Raw genomic sequence first — 20,115 nt, 5'->3', positions numbered from 1 at the left:
CTCCAAAATGTACAAACAGCTCATGCAGCTCAGTATCAAAAAACAACCCAATTAAAAAAAATGGGCAGAAGATCTAAATAGACAGTTTTCCAAAGAAGACATACAGATGGCTAAAAAGCACATGAAAAGATGCTCAACATCCCTAATTATTAGAGAAATGCACATCAAAACTACAATTAGGTATCACTTCACACCAGTCAGAATGGTCATCATCAAAAAAACCTACAAACAATAACTGCTGGAGAGGATGTGGAGAAAAGGAACCCTTCTGCACTATTGGTGGGAATGTAAATTGGTGCGGCCACTATGGAGAACAGTATGGAGTTTCCTTAAAAAACTAAAAATAGAGCTACCATATGATCCAGCAATCCCACTCCTGGGCATATATCTGGAGAAAACCATAATTCGAAAAGATACATGCACCCCAATGTTCATTGCAGCACTAGTTACAATAGCCAGGACATGGGAGCATCCTAAATGTCCATCAACAGAAGAATGGATAAAGAAGATGTGGTACATATATACAATGGAATATTACTCAGCCATAACAAAGAATGAAATAATGGCACATGCAGCAACATGGATGGACCTTAGAGATTGTCATACTGAGTGAAGTTAAGTCAGACAGAGAAAGACAAATGTCATATGATATTGCTTATATGTGGAATCTAAAAAAGGTATAAATGAACTTACCTACAAAACAGAAATAGAGTTACAGGTGTAGAAAACAAACTTATGGTTACCAGGGGATAAGGGGGGGAGGGATAAATTGGAAAAAGAAATAATAGCTATGATTAAAATATTCAAAAAGATAGAGAAAATGAAAGAGAAAGCAGATAAACAGATTAAGTATTTCACCAGAAAATTGGAACCTCTATAAAAGGATCAATTGGAAATTCTAGAACTGAAGAATACAATATCTGAAATTGCAAACTTATTAGATTGGTTTAGGGGCAGAAGCCAAGATTAGTAAACTAAATAACAGATTCACAGTAAATTTTTTAATTGAAGCACAGAGATACGAAGAAATTTGGGTGAGAAAAAAATGTATCTGAGAAGACAGGTGAAATTTAAATAGCCCAGTATATGTGTAATTGGAGTCAGTGAAGGAGATGAGGAAAACAGTGGCACAGAAGCAATAGTTGAAGAGATAACAACCAAGATTTTCCCAAAACTGATGGAATACTTTCAAACCACAAATTCATGAAGTTCTAAGAATTTCCAGCAGGATAAATAAATGAAAACCACACATAGACACAGCATAGTAAAAGTTATGAACTTCAGAGAGAAGGAGGAAAATCTTAAAAGCAGACTAAGGAAAATGGTTTGTTCAAAGAACAACAATAAGACTGACTGCTGCCTTCTCAGTAGAAATAATGGAAACCAGAAGAGAGTAGAATGACATAATTAAAGCTCTGGAAAAAGTTGCCAATGTAGAATTCTATGCCCAGTTTAATATCCTTCAAAGTGAAAGGACAAAAACTTAGAGAGTCACTTGCTTGTCTGCATTGAAAGAAATAGTAAATGGAGTTCTTCAGGTAAATGGAAAACAATTCCAAACATAAACAGAGAAATGTAGGAAGGAATGAAGAGCAACCAAAAGGATGAGTGTACTGAGAAACATTAAAATATTGACTTAATGTAGCCTATTCAAAAACAACAACAATAATGCCTTCTGAGGTTTAAAATGTATTTATAACTAAAATGCATGGCAAAAGTAACCCTAACGCCAGCAAGCATGTAATGTACTCAAAATGTCTAAGCATCACTGATAAAAGTAACTGTTCATATTAGTTAAAATTCAGGAAAACAAGTTAGAAAAGTTAGAATCTCTAAGATAACCATGAAAAAGGATGTTAAACAATGCATGCTTAGGAACAACAATGAAATCAAAGCAGAAATTTAAAAATACCTTGAGACAAATGAAAATGAAAACACAACCATACAAAATCTATGTGATGCAACAAAAGCAGTTCTTAGAGGGAAGTTCATAGCAATACAGGCCTTCCTTAAAAAGAAGAAAAATCTCAAACAACCTAAGCTACCACTTAAAAGAATTAGAAAAAGAAGAACAAACAAAACCTAAAGTCAGCTGAAGGAAGGAGATAATAAAGATCAGAGAGGAAACAATGTATACTTAGGAACTACTAAAGGAGGTTGGTGGTATAATAGAATATATTGAATGATCCAAAAGATGATGATAAAGGAGAGAAAAGGAATGCAAAAAATGGATCAGATGGAAACCAAGATTAAAATTGTAAACAAAATTGTAATAAGGGTAGTTTGCTAAATGAAAAGGACAAATATTCTAATTAAAAAGCAGAGATTGTCAGACTATGTAATAAAACAAAACCCAGCTGTGTACTGCTTATAAGAAATACACCTTAAATTATAATGGTACAAAAAGCTGGAAGTCAAGAGTGACAAAAGAAACATTATGCAGGTATTAAAATAAAGCTGAGGTATTTATATTCATAGCAAACAAAGTGGACTTTAAGAAGCATTATATTAGAAATAAAGGATATCTAACATTGATAAATATAAAGAAAATATAACAATTCTAAATCTATATACACCCAGTAGTAGTTTCAGAATATATAAAGTGAAAATTGATGGAACTGAAAGGAGAAATAGACAGATTTACAATCATGTGGTAGATTTTAACACATCTTTCTCAGTAATTGATAGAACAAATCAAAATCAGAAAGGATATAGAAGATTTCAACAATATAGTTAACCACCTGATACACACACACACACACACACACACACACACACACAGTGGGGGCAGGGGGAGTTAGAGAGAGAGAGAACTTTGCAACTCAAACAGACCATAGAGGGAAAGTGATATACTTAAAATGTATTTATTAGAAAAGCAAAAAGGCCGAAAGCAAATATTCTAAGAGTCTACCTCAGGAAGCTAGAATAAGAACAGCTGAATGGCAATGAACCTGGCAGACAAGAACTTATGGGAAGAGCATTTGTGGGTGGGGGGGTTGATAAAATAAACATTCTGAGGCAGGAATATACATGATATAGTGAGTAAATAGGAAGAAATTCAAAATGACTGGAACACAGTGAGTGAGGGGGGAATAGATATATAAAATTAGATCTGAAAGTTAAGCTGGATCTCTTTTTTGCAGATGATCATGATCTTATACAGAGAAAACCCTAAAGAGTCCACCAGAACACCATTAGAGCTAATAAGTCAACAGAGTAACAAAATTCCAAGTCAACATACAAATATCAGTTCCATTTTTATATACTAACCATGAGCAATCTCAAAAGGAAATTATGAAAATAATTCCATTTATAATAGCATCAAAAAGAATAAAATACCTAGCATTTAACTTAACCAAGGAGAGGAAAGACTTGTACAATGAAAGCTACAAAAGAAATTTGATGAAAGACATTAAAGAAGACATATATAAATGGAAACACATCCCATGTTCATGGATTAGAAAACTTAATATTGTTAAAGAATACTACCCAGAACAATCTACAGAGTCAATGAAAAATCCCTATCAAAATCCCAATAACATTTGTTGCAGAAATAGAAAAACCCATCCTAAAATTCATATGGAATCTCAAGGGAACCAAATAGTCAAAACAATCTTGAAAAAGAACAAAGTACTCAAAATTCCTGATTTCAAAACTTACTACAGAGCTGTAGTAATCAAAACACTGTGTTACTGGCACAAAGACAGACATATAGACCAATAGAGTAGAATAAAAGAGCCCAGAAATAAACCTTCATGTATATATATAACCAAATGAATTTGGACACCGGTGCCAAGACCATTCAGTGGGGAAAGGACAGTATTTTCAATAAATGATTCTGGGAAAACTGGATATCCACACCCAAAAGAATGAAGTTGGACCCTTACCTAACATCACATATAAAAATTAACTCAAAGTGGACCAAAGACCTAAATATAACAGCTAAAATCATAAAATTTTTAGAAGAAAACATAGGGCAAAGGCTTCATGTCATTGAATTTGGCAGTGATTTCTTGGATATGAATCTAAAAAACATAGGTACCAAAGAAAAAATTGATAAGTTGGATTTCATTAAAATTTTATTTAATTGTTCATCAAAAGACAATACCAACAGAGTAAAAAGACTGCATAGAATGGGAGAAAATATTTGCAAATCATATATCGATGATTAATAAGGAATTAATATCCAGAATATATAGAGAACTTCTAAAACTCAACAGCAAAAAACCAAAACAACCCAATTAAAAAAAGGGCAAGGACTTGAATAGCCATTTCTCCAAAGAAGGTATACAAATAACCAATAAGCACATGAAAAGATACTCAGCATCACTAATCATTAGGTAAATGCAAGTCAAAACTACAATGATACACTCCCTCACACTCATTAGGACGGCTACTATCAAAAAAAAAAAAAAAGACAAAATAATAAGCATTGGTGAGGATGTGGAGAAATTGGAACCCTTGTGCACTGTTAGAATGTAAAATGGTTCAGTCGCTGTGGAAAACAGTATGGTATTCCTCAAAAAATCAGAAGTAAAACTACCATATGATCCAGCAATTCCACTTCAGGGTATGTAGCCAAAATAATTGAAAGCAAGGTCTCAAGAGATATTTTTATACCCATGTTCATAGAAGCATTATTCAAAATAGGTAAAATGTGGAAGCAGCCCAAGTGTCCATGGATAAGCAAAATGTGGTGAATACATGCAATTGAATATTATTCACCCCTAAAAAGGAAGGAAATTCTGACACATGCTACAACATGAATGAACCTTGAGGACATTATGGTAAATGAAATAAGCCAGTCACAAAAAGACAAATACTTTATGATTCCACTTAGATGAGATACTTAGAGTAGTCAAAATCATAACAAAGTAGAATGGTGGTTGCCAGGGGCTTGGGGGTGGAGGGAAATAGAGAGTTATTATTTAACGGGCATAGAGTTTCAGTTTTACATAATGTAAAAAATTATGGCTATGGATGGTGGTGATGATTGCAGAACATTATGAATATGTTTAATACCACTGAACTGTACACTTAAAAATAGTTAAGACGATAAATTTTGTTATGTGTATTTTACCACATTTTTAAAACTTGGGGGAATAAAAGGTAAGCTGGAACTTTATTATGTTTTTAAAGTGACTTTTACATTGATAAGACTTTGGATTTATGATAAGTATGTATCAGTGGTGTTTAATAGCAAATGAGAGACATAATTTAAGGTTTAAGAAGATCATGCTGGCTACTACTATGTGTAATAGAGTTTGTAAAGGGTAGGAATAGAAGCAGGGAGAACCATTAGGAGACTATTATATTAGCTTAGATGAGAGATGATAGTGGCTTAGATTAGGGTGTTAAGAAGTAGAAAGAGTAGATGGGTTCAAGACAACGGCTGAAAGTACTTTTATGTTTACATTCTGTGTTTGGATATCATAGTGATGGTGATTGTGTTCATTGGTGGGGGGTGCTTGGGGGAGTAACTTAAAGGAAAGAGAAGATTCAAGGATCAGTGTTCTGATTTTAGGCTGGGCGAACGGTAGTATTGCAACTGAGGTAGGAAAGATGAGAAGAGATAGGGTAGAACTCAAAGTTTTCGATGGGCTATGTTAGTTTTCACTTCAGTCACTTTGAATATACCATGGTAGCAGTTAGGTACAGACATTTGGGGTTCTCAGAGAGGAAGCCAGGACGGGGGATGTAAATTTTTAGAATCATCTATATACATGGTTAATAGGCCATGGGTCTAGATTAGAGTATTAAGGGAAGAATACAGATAGAGAAGAGGAACAAGATGAAGCCCTGTGTCATTCTAACATATTTGAGGTGAAGGAGAGGAGAGAAAAGGAACAGCAAAGGAGAGTAGGAAGACACAGGAGAGTGGAGTAGCTAGGAAATCAAGGAAATTTTCAAGTCAGAGAGGGATATGGTCAACTCTTTCAATTGCTGTATAGTCCATCTACTGAAATGAAGAAAAATACTTTTTGCTGGATTTGACTGTGCGGAGACTTATATGGTGACCTCAGTAGGAGCATTTTCAGTGGAACAATGGGTATAAATGCTCTGGGGGAGTAAGCTGAAGAGAAAATGTGTAATGAGAAAGTAAAGATAATGTAAACAAGTATCAGTTTGCTGTATAACTACAGAGATGGAGTGGTAGTTAAAGGGAGACCTGTGTCAAAGGAGGATACATCTGAAATATAGAAAAAAAAATACAGTGTATGAAGGATATGTATTCATACATGTAAACAGTTTGAATATTGTTTTCACCTTAACTTTTAATATTTTGATGGAAGCAAACCTCAGTTTGTGAGGTTGAATGAATGAATGAATGAAAAGTGAGAAAGTAGAGATAATATCTTGGGCTATTTTTCATCCTCTCACTTTAACACATAAGGTACATATCCTTAGCTCTGCCCACAGTAAGCTTATGTCAGATCACCTAACAACCTATCAGAAATTCTTTCTTAACTCTTTAGGCCTCAGAGGACTAAGGTCTCACCCCCCTTTCTCCAGTAAAATAGAGCTGCGGATTACTAACCTCATTCACCTTTATTTCCTCCAGAGATGCATTGCCAAAAGAAAAATGTACAATCTCATTTTCTTCACCTTTTTCCTTTCTTTAATTGTTTATTATCTATAACAACTTAATAGTAAAAATCATTGGAAGTGGATTAAGATGGACCTGCCTCATGCCAAAATCTGCAGTAATGGTTGGACCTTGACTATAATTCTTTGTGATAAGTTAAGGAGTTTGATGTTGGTTGTGTTCCATTAATTTGTGATTTAAGAAAGGACTTTTTAGGTATCCAGGATGTCCTAGTGCTTTGTCCAACATTATTGTTAGAAATACATTTAAAATCTACATGAAGGGGACTTCCCTGGAGGTCCAGTGGTTAAGACTTTGGCTTCCAATGCAGGGGGTGCAGGTTTGATCCCTGGTCGGGGAGCTAATATCCCTCATGCCTCGGGCCAAAAAACCAAAAATATAAAACAGAAGCAATATTGTAACAAAATCAATAAAGACTTTAAAAAAAACATAAAACAGAAGCTGTACTGTATCAAATTCAATAAAGACTTTAAAAATGGTCCACATCAAAAAAAAATCTTTAAAAAATATAATAAAATCTACATAAAAATATGTTTAGTTAATTATAGAATTTTGCGAATGTTTGGAAACTTGGAATCTTGGAATTTTTTACCTGAATATCTTGCATCAAATAGATCAAATACAATGTGATAAATCGATATTTTGTTCCCAGTTTCCAAAACTGCAAGTAACGTAGTGAGGGAATGTTAATAAGTGTGTTGAAAAGCAGTCTTCCCCAGAAAATAAGTTTGCATACTTATTAAACAAGATTAAACACATTTCTTTGTGAGATTTCTCAAAGTCTTTAATATTCTAATGTTCTTTGTGCATTTCTAAAAGAAATTTAAAGTACAGCAGGGACACTTATAAGACCAAGGGACCCTTTGTTCCCTTAGCACAAGTTAACATCGGTTGCGAGTTTCCTGTCACTCAGTTTGGGAAATTGTGGCATAAGCGAGGTTCAAATGTGGTCTGAATTATAGATACATCACAAATTTGTCACCATTATGTTATTGCGGTGACATCAAAGTATATACAGTACAATTTCTTCATTCTTAATCCTAAACTGCTATAAAAAATAATTACCCAGTTGAGCCAGTTGCTGTGATTGTGGCTTTATCTTCAACCTTAATTTTGTCCTAAGTGCCCCTTAGCGATTCTTTTAGCATGATCTCTGCAACAACCGTTTCTAACTTCCACTATTCTTTTAGAGGTCTTAATTCCGGTGCTCTTCCTCTTTCTCTCTGAGAGGATAAACTTGTATCTTACTTCACAGAGAAAATGGGTCTAGTAAGTATGATCTCTCAACCTCATCCTTATTTGCTTTCCTAATGTCTCAGAGGAGGTGACATCCCTCCTTCTATTCAGAGCTATTCCATCTGCTGTGCTCTCAATCCTGTGTTCTCTTGTTATAACAGTTGTTTCCAAATGATAGTCTGTGGATCAGCTGTGTATCAAAATTACCTGTAGAGTTTTTAAAAAATACAGATTCTAAAGCCCTCCCTCAGAGGATCTGATTCAGTAGGTCCTATTCAGTGATAGGCCCTGAAAATCTGTTTTTAAAAAGTTCTCCAGGTGATTCTCATATGTAACCGGTTGCGGGGACCACTGATGGATGGAATTTTGATCTATTAGCTATTTTTTTAGTACTTTTGGTGGGACAAATGTTTTTCATTTTTATGAATTCCAGTTAATCAATTATTTTATCTATGGACTGTGTTTTTGGCATCATCCTAAGAACTCTTTGCCTAATCCTAGGTCATAAAGATATTTTTCTACATTTTCTTCTAGAAGTTACATAGTTTTACATTTTACACTTAGACTTATCCATTTTGAGTTAACTTTTGTGTAACATGTGGCAGGTTGAAGTCTTTTTTTTTTCTTTTTTTCTTTTTTTTTGCATATGGATGTTTAATTGTTCCAACACCATTTGTTAAAGGACTCGACTCTCTCTGTTGAATTGCTTTGCACCTTTATCAAAAAAACAATTAACCGTATTTGTGTGGCTTCACTTCCGGACTAGCCAATCTGTTCTGTTGATCTGTCTGTCTATCCCTTCACCAATACCAGACTGTCTTGATTTCTGTGGCTTTATAGGAGGTCTTAAAATTAAATAGTGTGATTACTCCAACTTTATTCTTCTTTTCAAAATTATTTTAGCTATTCTACTTTCCTTACCTTGTGTAAATTTTTAAATCAGCTTGTCTACATCTACAAGAAATCCTGCTAAGATTTTGCTAGGAATTGACCTATAGATTGATTCAAGTAGAATTGACATCTTTACTATTTTGAATCTTACAGTCCATGAACACGATATGTGTCTCCATTTATGTCTTCTTTGATTTCTTTAATAGCAGTTGTCTTTTTGAGCATACAGACCTTGTACAAGCTTTGTTAGATTTACACTTAAGTATTTATTATCAATATTGTAAATAATATTGTTTTTAATTTTGTGTTTCCAGTTGTATATTGCCAGTATACAGAAATACAAATGATTTTCGTTTGTTTATCTTGTTTCCTGCAGCCTTGATGAACTCACTTATTAGTTCTAGGTTTTTTGGGTTTTGGGGTGTTTTTTAAGATTCCTTGGGATTTTCAACACTGGCCATCATTTGTCTATAAATAGGGACTTTTTAATTTCTTCCTTTCACATGTGTATGTCTCTTCTTTCCTCTTCTTTCCTTATTGCACTGACTGGAACTCCCAGCACTGTGTTGAATAAGAGTGGTTAGAGTGGACTTCATTGCCTTGTTCCCAATCTTGGGGAAAAGCATTCAGTCTTTCATCTTTAAGTACGTTGTTAGCTATAATTTTTTGTAGATACTCTTTATCACAACAAAGACGTTCTATAAAGTTTTTATCATGAATGCATGTTGAATTTTCTCAAAGGCTTTCTCAGCATCAGTTGAACACAGAAGTAGTTTGAACTCATGAATTCAAAATTGGACTCCAAATAAGTTACAGTTTACTACAGAAATTGAGAAAGCCCTGTTTAACTTGTCTGCCTGTAGTGGGTAGAATTGTGTCCTCCTAAAAAATCCTTAAGTTCTAATCCCTGGTACCTATTAATGTGACCTTATTTGGAAATCAAATCTTTGCAAATGTAATCAAGTTAAAATAAGGTTATACTGCATGAAGGTGGACCCTAATCTAATGACTGATGTCCTTGTAAGAGGAAAATTTGGACACAGACTCAGAAGACACTGGAAAGAAAACCATATGATGACAGAGGCAGAGATTGGAGTGATGTGTACACAAGCCAAGGGATGCTAAGGATTGCTGGCCACCACCAGAAGCCAGGAAAAAGGCAGAAAACAGATTCTCTGTCATAGTGTCTGGAAGAAAGCAATCCTACTGACACCTTGCTGGCCTCAGAACTGTGAGAGAATAATTCTTGTGGTTTTAACCCACCCAATCTCTGGTAATTTGTTCCAGTAGTCCTAGGAAACTGATATAATGCTGCTTCCTGGTGACTTTGAGTTCCAAAACGGTTTTATTCCAAAAAATGGTCTTCTTTGTTTATTTTTTGGTCGTATAAGTATTTTTCACAACCTACACATAACATTAAACAACTCAGGTGGTCCACTCTTCCTTCTTTAGGCTCCTTATAGCTTTTTCAGTGATCACCAAACAGTTTTAGAGAAAAGCATATAAGTATCCTCATTGTGTTTCCAAATCATAGAAGGACATTCTTTTTGTCCTGTACTTTGAAAATATGATTTTATTACAGGCCAGCCTTTTAATATCTTTTCTATGGCCAGCAACAATGATAGCCATCATAGGCACATATCTAAGGAGGCTGTCTACCTCCATTTCTATAAAGTAAAGAATCTCATTAAATAATTTTGCATGTTTTGAGAGAATCAAAAGTGAACAAAAACTTTCGTTATAAAAGCCTCAGTATCACGGGTAAACAGATCATACCCCTGTGTTAGAAGTATTGCATACAAGGTGTGAGGGACATTTGACAGGTAAGATCTTTTCATTTTATTTGGGAAGAAGTTTATAGACTGAAAAGAAACTGCCGAAATTTGCATTTACACTGTCTGCCTAATATCCAGATAAATGAGAAAAGTCTAGTTTATATTTGGACAAGATATCAACAATCTTTTGTTTTATGTTTTCTACGGTTTAAAACCCTCATAGAAATCAAGAAGGCAATTTGAAACTCGATTTGTCAAATGAAAATACCTAATAAGTAGGGGGGATGATTTTTGTTGCTCTGACTTGGCACATCACTTGACATGGTATAGAAAGCGTGATTGCCATTAAGTGCTGGCAAAGTCAGCACTACACTGTAAGGGGCCGGCACAACTCTTATCAAAATCCCTTTTTGTTTATCCGTAGTTGCAGCCTCTGAGCCAAAATAGATAATTTTACTCAGTTTCATAGAACAGTCAAGGAAACAAAACAATAATTTGTGTCTGTTTTGTGTAGTATGCCCAGGCTAATGCAGCCTGATGTAATTTATTATTATTGGTGTGATTTGGGGAGACAAAAAAAATGAAAAAAACCCTATTGATTGATTTAGAAACACTTGCCTGTCTCACCCCAGACTTGGGAGATTGTTTCCATATGTTCTTTCACATCTCGCTCTCCAGCATGCCCAACCCCAAATTCTCTCTGCATATCTTACAGTATGTTCTGTTTTGATTGTTTATCTGCCTAATCTACGTGTGCATGTGTCCTCTCGTTTAGCCTTCATTTTTGGTGATGTCTCGGTCATGCCGGCATTGGGATTGTCATTCTCATTTTCATTATCTGAACTCTTAGAAAGCATGTTCATAATATTCACTGTGTTAAGCATTAAACTAGCACTATCTTGATACAAAGCACAACAATTACTGCACAGAGGAAGTCAGAGATGAACTGTTAACATTGACAGTGTACTTTTGTTGAACTTAAGTTGCATCACTGGGAGTGATGCAATGATGAATGATCCATGATTGTGAACCACAAATCATGGTTGCTAAATTAGTGGCCAGAGGAAAAAGCGGCAACTGCAGAGGAAAAGGCAGATAATTTTGCTGTGTCCGTCAGATACTAAAACCAGTATTGCTTTCAGCCCTATTTTTTGGACTACCATATGAGTTTGTACTCCCCGCTGCCAGACTTCTGCACCCATTGCCAAAGATCAGAACTTTTTACATCCCATGGAGGGATTCCCCAAAATGGTTGATCAGCCTATGGACAACTCTGATGTCAGAGAGTGGACTCTTGAAAGTGAAGCAAAGGAGGTTGTACTTGGTATGATAGAAATAAGGCAGTTCTGATGATTTTTTTCCTGGAGGAATGATAAAATGTGTGACTTGATAATACCAGAGTTGGAGGAAAGTAATCTCACAGGTTTTAACAGAGTTAACTAGGGCAGGTGTAGGAAGGTAGGAAAGACTGGCTTGGAGGCTGTTGGAGTATTTAATGAATGAAGTGCATAAGTTCAAATTACTGGGACTGGAGGTCATTGATAAGGATAGGACAAAGTTCAATGAACCCTGCAGGATCAATACTAACTCCCTATGGAGTCAATATTATGATCCAAAAGGAGGACTATTTGCCATTTGTACAAAAGGAAAACAAATACAACTTTTAAAAGTTTGAATGAATGATAGGAAAAGAAGTGGTGGAATAAAAGTTGTTTTTGCCCTGAATACCAGAGCTCCAGTAGGCCCTCTTGTCTTGGAAAGAAGCTATCTCTGTCCAGTTAATGATCATGCCCTAAGAGAAACTTGCCAATCTGCCTAATGAAGAAACTACTTACTAAATCTTGCTCATCACCACTCTTCCAAATACACTGCTGTAGTTTTAAATGTGCTGAGGGAACCCATTTGGGCTGATATGAATAGGCTTGAGAGTCCACATGTAGTTCAGAGAATTTGATTGCTGCATGGAGAAAGACCATATTCTACCACACAGTTGGCTCCAATTGAAGCCGTTTTAGTACAAGAAGAAAACTTAAAAATTAAAACAAGACTTCTTATGAAGGGTCAGATATTTTGAGGGAGTGATCAAAATAGACCAGCATTAAAAAAAAAGATATCATAGGAGATTTGAACAACAGAATGATCAGGGACAAAAATCTAGTGATCTGGAAGAACAAGGGGAGAAAACAAAGAATTAGAGTGAAATGCTAGACAAAGAAAACCTAGTGTGTGGAAAACAGGAGTAACTCTAGAAGTGAAAGGAGTAGATGTAAGGGAAACCATATTCAAAGAAATAATAGATGAAAATTCACTTGAACCAAAGAAAAACTCAAGTTATCAAAATGAAAGTACATTGCAAGGACTGGGTAGGATAAATTTTTTACTCATATGTAAATTTATTTACATATGTTAAATGTATAGATATATCTGGCTAAAATATCTGTACTCTGTTGGTGAAGAGAAAATGTTTCCTTTCCAGCATAGGAATAATGGTTTGCAAAGGAAAGAGCATCATACTTGTATTAAATTTCTCACCTGCAAAACTGATAGTAGTATAGTACAACTATATTAATAAATCTTACAGGGAAATACTGCAATCTAAGAATCCTATATCTATCCAAAATATCATTTATACAAGTGGGCAAAGCAAAGACTTTTATTTTTTAACAAGTAAGTCTAAGAAAGTTCCTATTTATCCTTACTTGAAGAAGTATTATAGCCTAAAGAAAAGTAAAACAGATCTCAAAAGAAGGAAAGATAATGTATAAGAACCAGTGGTAGCCAATATGCCTTAAAATTTATAGATAAATTTAAGCAGTGATAAGATGATTTTAATTGTGATATGCGTTGAGAAAGGATTCTCAAAATATGTTATATACAACAGGAAAAATCCAAAATATGGCATGGACTACAGTTTTAAACTATTTCAAGTAAACTGTAGGAGTGGTAAGTGAGGATAGAAGAGGTTTTAAAAAACCTTATTTTTACTTTTAAGGTTTTACCTTTATTTATGAGGTGTATCAATTATGAGGTGATGTAAAACTGGAATTAGTATGTGGAATATGAAATTCAGTAAAGCCAAATTGATTATTTCAGTTAAGAGGATAAAGTTTTCTATTCATGGGGATATACATGGTAGGTCAACCTAAATTAAATAAACCATATCTTTATATGATATGATTTACATTTATAAAAATTTACTTTTTGAACAATAAGTAGACAAGGATATCTTTGTTTTTTTTCAATATTTATATTCACTGAAAATATAATAAGATCTTATATACTACATGCTGGAAATGCTAAAAGGAAAAGAAATTTGCCATCTATTGGGTAGATAAATGTACAAAAAATGCAAATGTAATTAGATGAATGCTATAATAGATATATACACAAGGTGAAGTGAAGCATAGGACAAAGAACAGTTTTTGTGGGGAGATTTGAAAGAATGCAGAGCAAGTTAATGAGTGTGCCAGTGAGCAAGGTGGGAAAGGCATGCTGAACAGTGGAAATGTATGTTATGGATGAGAAAATGCAGATGTGTATCCCAGGTTATTAAATCATACAGTAAAATTCTTAAATAGAAATGCATTGAAATTGGTGTGAAAATAAGATATCTGAAGCACCCCCTGTTGAAATTAGCTGTGAATACTTGAGTACTGTTCTGAGTTATCCCTAGGTATTTTTAAATGTCAAAAAAAGCAGCATTTAGAGGAATTGTGTGCAGCAATCAGATATTCACTACATATTGCCATTCTTTTTTTTTTGTGGAAGAGAGCAGATATATATTTCCTGGCTTATTTTTAAACAGCAGTGAGTTTAGGAGTAGGTTTCACTTCTGCCTTCCCTGTGTTTAGGTCACCTAGGATATAATGAGAGGACGGCCCTCTTGCTTCAGTAGTAGCTATGGCTGCCTTGGATGGTAACTACAACCTGTACCTTTCCACAGAGAAGAGAAAGCATGATCAGCTGCTGTGTCACGTGTGTACTTTTCCAGTATTCCTGCAGAGTGCAGAGGGAAAGGAGGACTGCTCCAGTGTCAGGGTAGATGTTTGCTCTTAACAGTACTATGTGAGAAATTAGGTCTTGTATTAGAACTGAGAAATCACAGAATAAATTCTACAGCCTAATAAAGATGTCCAGACATTAAAACCAACAGTTTGCTCCTCTATTTGCACATTTTGCTAGCTTCTATATATCAGGAGCTTCCTTATGAATTATATCGTTTTAAATATTACAAATTTTCATGGGAAATTGGTTTCATAGAAATGGGCCATCTTTCTCTTTTTTTGTAATGTGCTTATCTCTCTTGTTTGTAATTATATAATTATATAAATATTGAAAGTCCTGTAATTACATGGAATGTGGCAAGCTTCTGATTTTTCATATTGGAAAGCCAGAGTGCCCAAGTGGCAACCTAAATAATATTTCTATAGAAAGTTTGCCTTTGTTCATTATTTTTTTTTATTACAGCCTCTTTTGGTGAAATGATTTATTTACATGTTTTTTAAAGTTTCTGTCCCTATTAATTGTCCTGATGCCTAACTGAGGGCGTTCAGAACTGATAATCAGTAGCTTTTGTATTTAACTCTGGAAGAACAAGCTGCTTATGATGACCCAACAGAGACATGAGGAAGATTTGTGAAAGGGGTGTATTCATCCAGCTCTAATCCTTGTTTTCAGAAAGACAGTGTCTTTAAGTGTTCTCCAATTAGTGAATAGATACGGTTGTAAATTCTTGTAGATACCTTTTTTGTAGGATAGAGACGGATGCCTGGCTTGTTTAAAATCTTTGTTTTACATTTCTGTTAAGTGAAATTTTAATATGAACATTTGACAATAGAAAATAGGAAAAGTAATTTGTATACATATAATTATTCCTATTTTATTAGTCTGCTCCATTGTGGTGTTTCTTTTTTAACATCATCATAATTAGAAACTTGAATATTGTATAAGATGATGTCTACAAAATAAAAATAAGGTTTTATGTTTTGTTTTCCTGCTGGCTTGTTTGCTTTGCTGATCTCTTTGTGTACATAAAATAATGTTTACTTCTATGAAGTAAATTCTTTTTGGGTTTGGTAAAATTGCTTCTACCAGTCACTGAGGAAATGTAAACTAGGGAACAAGACACTGATATTTAGTCCTACCAAGAGGAAATATATTGCTTCAGTGAACTGAATATAAAACATGATCAGTGAAAACACCTGGAAATCAAAAAGAACAGATTTTAGTTATGCTTCTCTTTTTCAAAGAACTTAATGTTTGGCTATTATTGTTAGTACTAGAGAAGTAAGTTGGCAGTGACATTTGAAATATGATAAATAAAAGCCTACCGAATGTCTGCTTCTACTCTTAGCACTTGTCTGATTTCCTTCTCCAGAAATTGCATAATGGAAACTACCATAGGGTTAATGCGAGTCAAATACACAACCTTACTTGTTGTAATAAATGTATTCTCTATTACTGTGTAATGATAAAGCCATAGTTATTGAAACTACCAAAGTTATTGAAACAGTGGGATAGGAGCTTTTTGCCTTTATCACCTGTATTATTAATTGGAGATAATTACTGCAGAGCAGCTGGCTGTTGGTTTTAGGGAGCATCAATTGTTCTTCCCACCCAACTGTTGGCTAATAAGGATAGTCAACACATCTGTTTCAACAGCTGGTAATTAACAAAAGCCTAATTGCTGCAACTCCTTTAACATCCAATCTGTGAAAAAGAAGGGATGTAGAAGAATATTATTTACTTTGTGCTTTGCGCTCTCTGAAACCAGTTTCTCTTTTTTCTCTCTCCCTCCACTTTTTTTCCCTTACTTTGAACACCACTGCCTTTGTATGAAGCATTGAATGGCAAGAGAACACAATATGGTAATCCAGAGCTTAACTTTTTCAGATCTTTGTTGGTGTTTCTTATTGCAACATTTCTTTGCTAACTTGCAAGATAAAATGGATCAAAAGCATTTTGAGTAGTTCCATACAACAGCTAAAATCCGCAGCAGTGTGCCCTAGGCTGTGTTGCTGTTGTCTGCAACATCCAAAAGGAAACAGGGAATTCTCTTTTTTTATGCTTTTCACATGCTTAAACACAACTCCCAAATAATTCCACGTTCATATACAGAATTTTCGTTTAAATTAATGTTTATATTGATTAACACAAATGAAGTCAGGTTTAGCAGTTTCTCTTCCTTTGTTTTGTCATCTCTTAAAAACTTCAGTTGCTTTGTTTAATGCCTCTATGTCAACTTAAAGTATTCAAGAAAACTTTTAATCTGTATGTGAAATCTTGCTTCCTCTGTTTTTCTTTAAAATGTGTCTTGGTCTTTTTTAAAACTTCGTCTTTAATTCAGATAACTTCAGTTATTTCTTGTTGATTTTTAAGATGACTAGGAAATTTACTGGCTTAGTGTTAGAAACCAGAGTAAAATGGTTTCACAAATGAGAGACTTATAAATTAACATTTCTTTTCTTTGAAATTTCTTAGTACTCTTATTTAATTATGAACTATTTCAGTAAAAATATCTTTCATATAACCTTGGTTATAAAGCTTTATATTTATGTTTTATATAATTGTAATTTTTGCTAGTTAAATATTAATGTTTACCTATTTAAAAATTTCCATGTAGAATGTAACTTATTAAGATGTTGTTTTCCTTTGTATAAGAATATGTTTTTCCAGTTATCATGGCTGATTTTTCAGTAGCCTTTTCCATAGTCTTACATTTTCTTTATAGCCTATATATATAAAAACTTTACAGTGAATGATATTTTTATTAATTAGAGATTACATGATCATACTGATTTTCCTTTTAATACATTCATAAAATTTTAGATTAATGTTAAGGTTAATCTGATAGACAGTGATTACGGTACTCATTTAATATGAGTATTAGAAAATTCCTTAGCAAAAATGTTACTCAAGTTCACTTGATTAAACTCGCTTCACTAACTTTTCAGTTGGCAATATTTCTACGCAGGCAGTTCTTTAATTGTTGTTAGGTATGTTGAAAGGTATAGAAGAAATTCTACCCAAGTGCTTGCCATGGACTGAATTGCAGATTGCATAATTTCAAAATTTCTTGCTGGCAGGACAAGTTTAAGTTTAGTTCAGCAGGTGTTCAGGTGGTGAAGTGTATTATAGATGTAGTGAAAAACATACACGATCCTGAACAAATAAACAAAATACTGCTGACTAAAATTCTAACTAAATAGAAGAGCACCGGCCTATAGAGAAATGTTTACAACTCCTGTAAAGGAGGGGAATATTGTCATTTTGGGAAATGTTTGCATCTTGAGTTTAAATAAGAATTTAATTTTCTCTGTGTGCTCATGTTCTTAGGTAGTACCAGAGAGAGCAAGCTTGGTGAAAGGAATGTATCATGCCATGAGAAAGGAGAATGGACTTTTGGGGGGAACTCACATTCCAGCTGATGCTTTAAGTGTTTTCTTGCATATAATTTTTTTTTCCAGAGGAAATAACCTCAAGAACAAGTGGTGTGATAGACAGAAAATCAATAATTTAATGGATATTCTCTGAAGACTATGAATACTGCATGATTAACTTGTTTTCTAGACATTAAAAGAAGCAAATCTCATTAAATGATGGATAGATTATTAGTGAAGCCAGTGAGATGGTCAGTGGTTTTGTACATATCGGTATAAATGACTTTCAGAGGTATAGTCAAGAAGTCCTGGGAGCCAGACATCTAATGGGATCTAACTAGCAACAAATTTAAGGTCAAGGTAGTATCTTCTGAGATAGAGTTCATTCAGTGGAAAAGATAGAGCCTCCACAGTCTGAATTAATGGACAAAGAAATGGTTCAAATTAAATATGTTAAATTACTTATGGCTTAAAAATTGAATGATATCATACACTAAAAATAAAAGCACAAACATAAGACTTTAAAATAAATGACAGTGAACAGAAAAAGAGCTACAAATTGGAGTAAACTATGTTACCTTTAGAGTCATCACAATAGGATATAACAGCTTGTTAAAAGTTGGAGAAGAGGTCGGCAAAGTAGTTAATGCACAGACTCAGGATTGTTTATTTAATGGATAGTTAAGAGTTCTGTACTCAAATTCTGGTTCTGACACTAACTGTTATTTATAACCTTAAAACCTGAGAGGTTTAAGTAAATAATTTCCTAAGAAGTGGTTCTCCCACCACAAGGAATTTTTTTTCCTGAAGGATTCACGTTGTTAAAGGTAGTTAATGGGGAATGTTTCAATTTCTACTTTTCAACATTTTATCAATTAAATAATTACTTATATATACTTTTCCCCTTTAAAATAAGCAAGACTATGATAACTCCTAAGTATTTGTTAAATTAGAATATGTGGCAGTTATTGGAAATCAGACATCTAACAAGCTTATGATACAGTTTATCACTCAACTGAACCATGCTAGCTGCTGTAGTGATTCTGACCATTAAACTGTTTTAAATAGTTTTCATTCTTATATTATATTGTATTTATTGTAGAACAAAGAGGCTATTGTTTAAAGACAGGAAGCAAAAGAAATACTAATCATGTCACACTAGTTAATACAGAGCTTAAAAGTTATGATATTGAAAATATTGTTAGGGTGACTGTGTTCAGAATTTTACTTTACATTTCATATATTTGGATTTTAGACTGGATAGCCACACAGTGGGTTGTTCTCAGAGAAGGGCTTGCAAGTGGCAATCTGAAACCTTCTCTTGTATCTTTTCTATTGAAAAGCAATTCAGGAAAATTATTAAACTATTAAAATAATTAAATCCAGTTAATGTACCAAATGTGAGAATTCCAAACATTAAATTATAAAAACAGTTTGGTCTACTTTTGATTGCATAATATGTGTTAAATTTCAATATAGGCTTTTCCTTCCTGAAGTGTGGCAAAAACATACTGTGGCGACCGTTCTGCTGCTGACCTGCCAGGTCCTGGACAAAATCTAATTCATGCATTGCTAGACTCACAAAAACTAGACGAAAGCTTCCAAAGATTTTACTTCACCAAAAAATTGGGAGTTGAACCAGAAACATCCCCCTCTCCAATGGTAAGCAAACAAGTGTACCCCAGCTACACCAGGGGCAAACATCTATAGAAGTACTTTGATCTTCACTTGGGATCCCAATCTGAGCCAGAAACTGCAGCATTAATCCAGACTCCTTGAACTTTATCTAGGAATTGTCCCTACTGACTCCCTGATGAAACAGACACAATTTCTCCTGAGAGAAAGGCATCGCCAATTTAGTCCAGCACAATTCCCATAAATTATTATCTGGAAAATGTGAATGCACAACAAAGGTCAATCAAGCACATGAGAAAGAAAACCATTATAAATGGTAGTCAACAGACACAACAAACCCAAAAAGAGAACACACTAACACAATAAAGTCATCTGTAGAATATAGAATAGCTATGTACGAAATGCTTCAATGAATATTTAAATAAATAGATTATGAATCACAACTATGTGAATAAGCCACAGTGTATTCTAGGAAACACCAGGCAAATCTGAAAAAGAATCACATACAATTTCCAAAAAAAGAAAAAAACATGAAAATAACACATTTTCAGACAACTAAAAATTGAGTTAGTCATTTTCAGCTTTGTATTAA

The 20,115-nt window shown here is 34.1% G+C and overlaps 1 protein-coding gene across 16 annotated transcripts in view; it reads left to right on the top strand.

Moving 5' to 3' along the window:
• Window positions 1–20,115, top strand: part of MIPOL1 (mirror-image polydactyly 1) — a 333,916-nt gene that overhangs the window by 174,341 nt on the left and 139,460 nt on the right. Inside the window, exon 12 of one of the 16 annotated variants that reach the window (XM_082384147.1) lies at window positions 17,845–19,352. The exons of the other annotated variants lie outside the window; for them this stretch is intronic. Within the exon in view, the coding sequence (XP_082240273.1) occupies window positions 17,845–18,042 (198 nt within the window). The 3' untranslated portion in view covers window positions 18,043–19,352. Of the gene's footprint in view, window positions 1–17,844; window positions 19,353–20,115 lie in introns of those variants that run through there. 16 annotated transcript variants of the gene reach the window in all.

Source organism: Balaenoptera borealis (genome assembly GCF_965194805.1).
Source record: "Balaenoptera borealis genome assembly, chromosome: 3".
In the NCBI taxonomy this organism is placed as follows: domain Eukaryota; kingdom Metazoa; phylum Chordata; class Mammalia; order Artiodactyla; family Balaenopteridae; genus Balaenoptera; species Balaenoptera borealis.
This window is presented reverse-complemented; position numbering and strand designations above follow the sequence as displayed.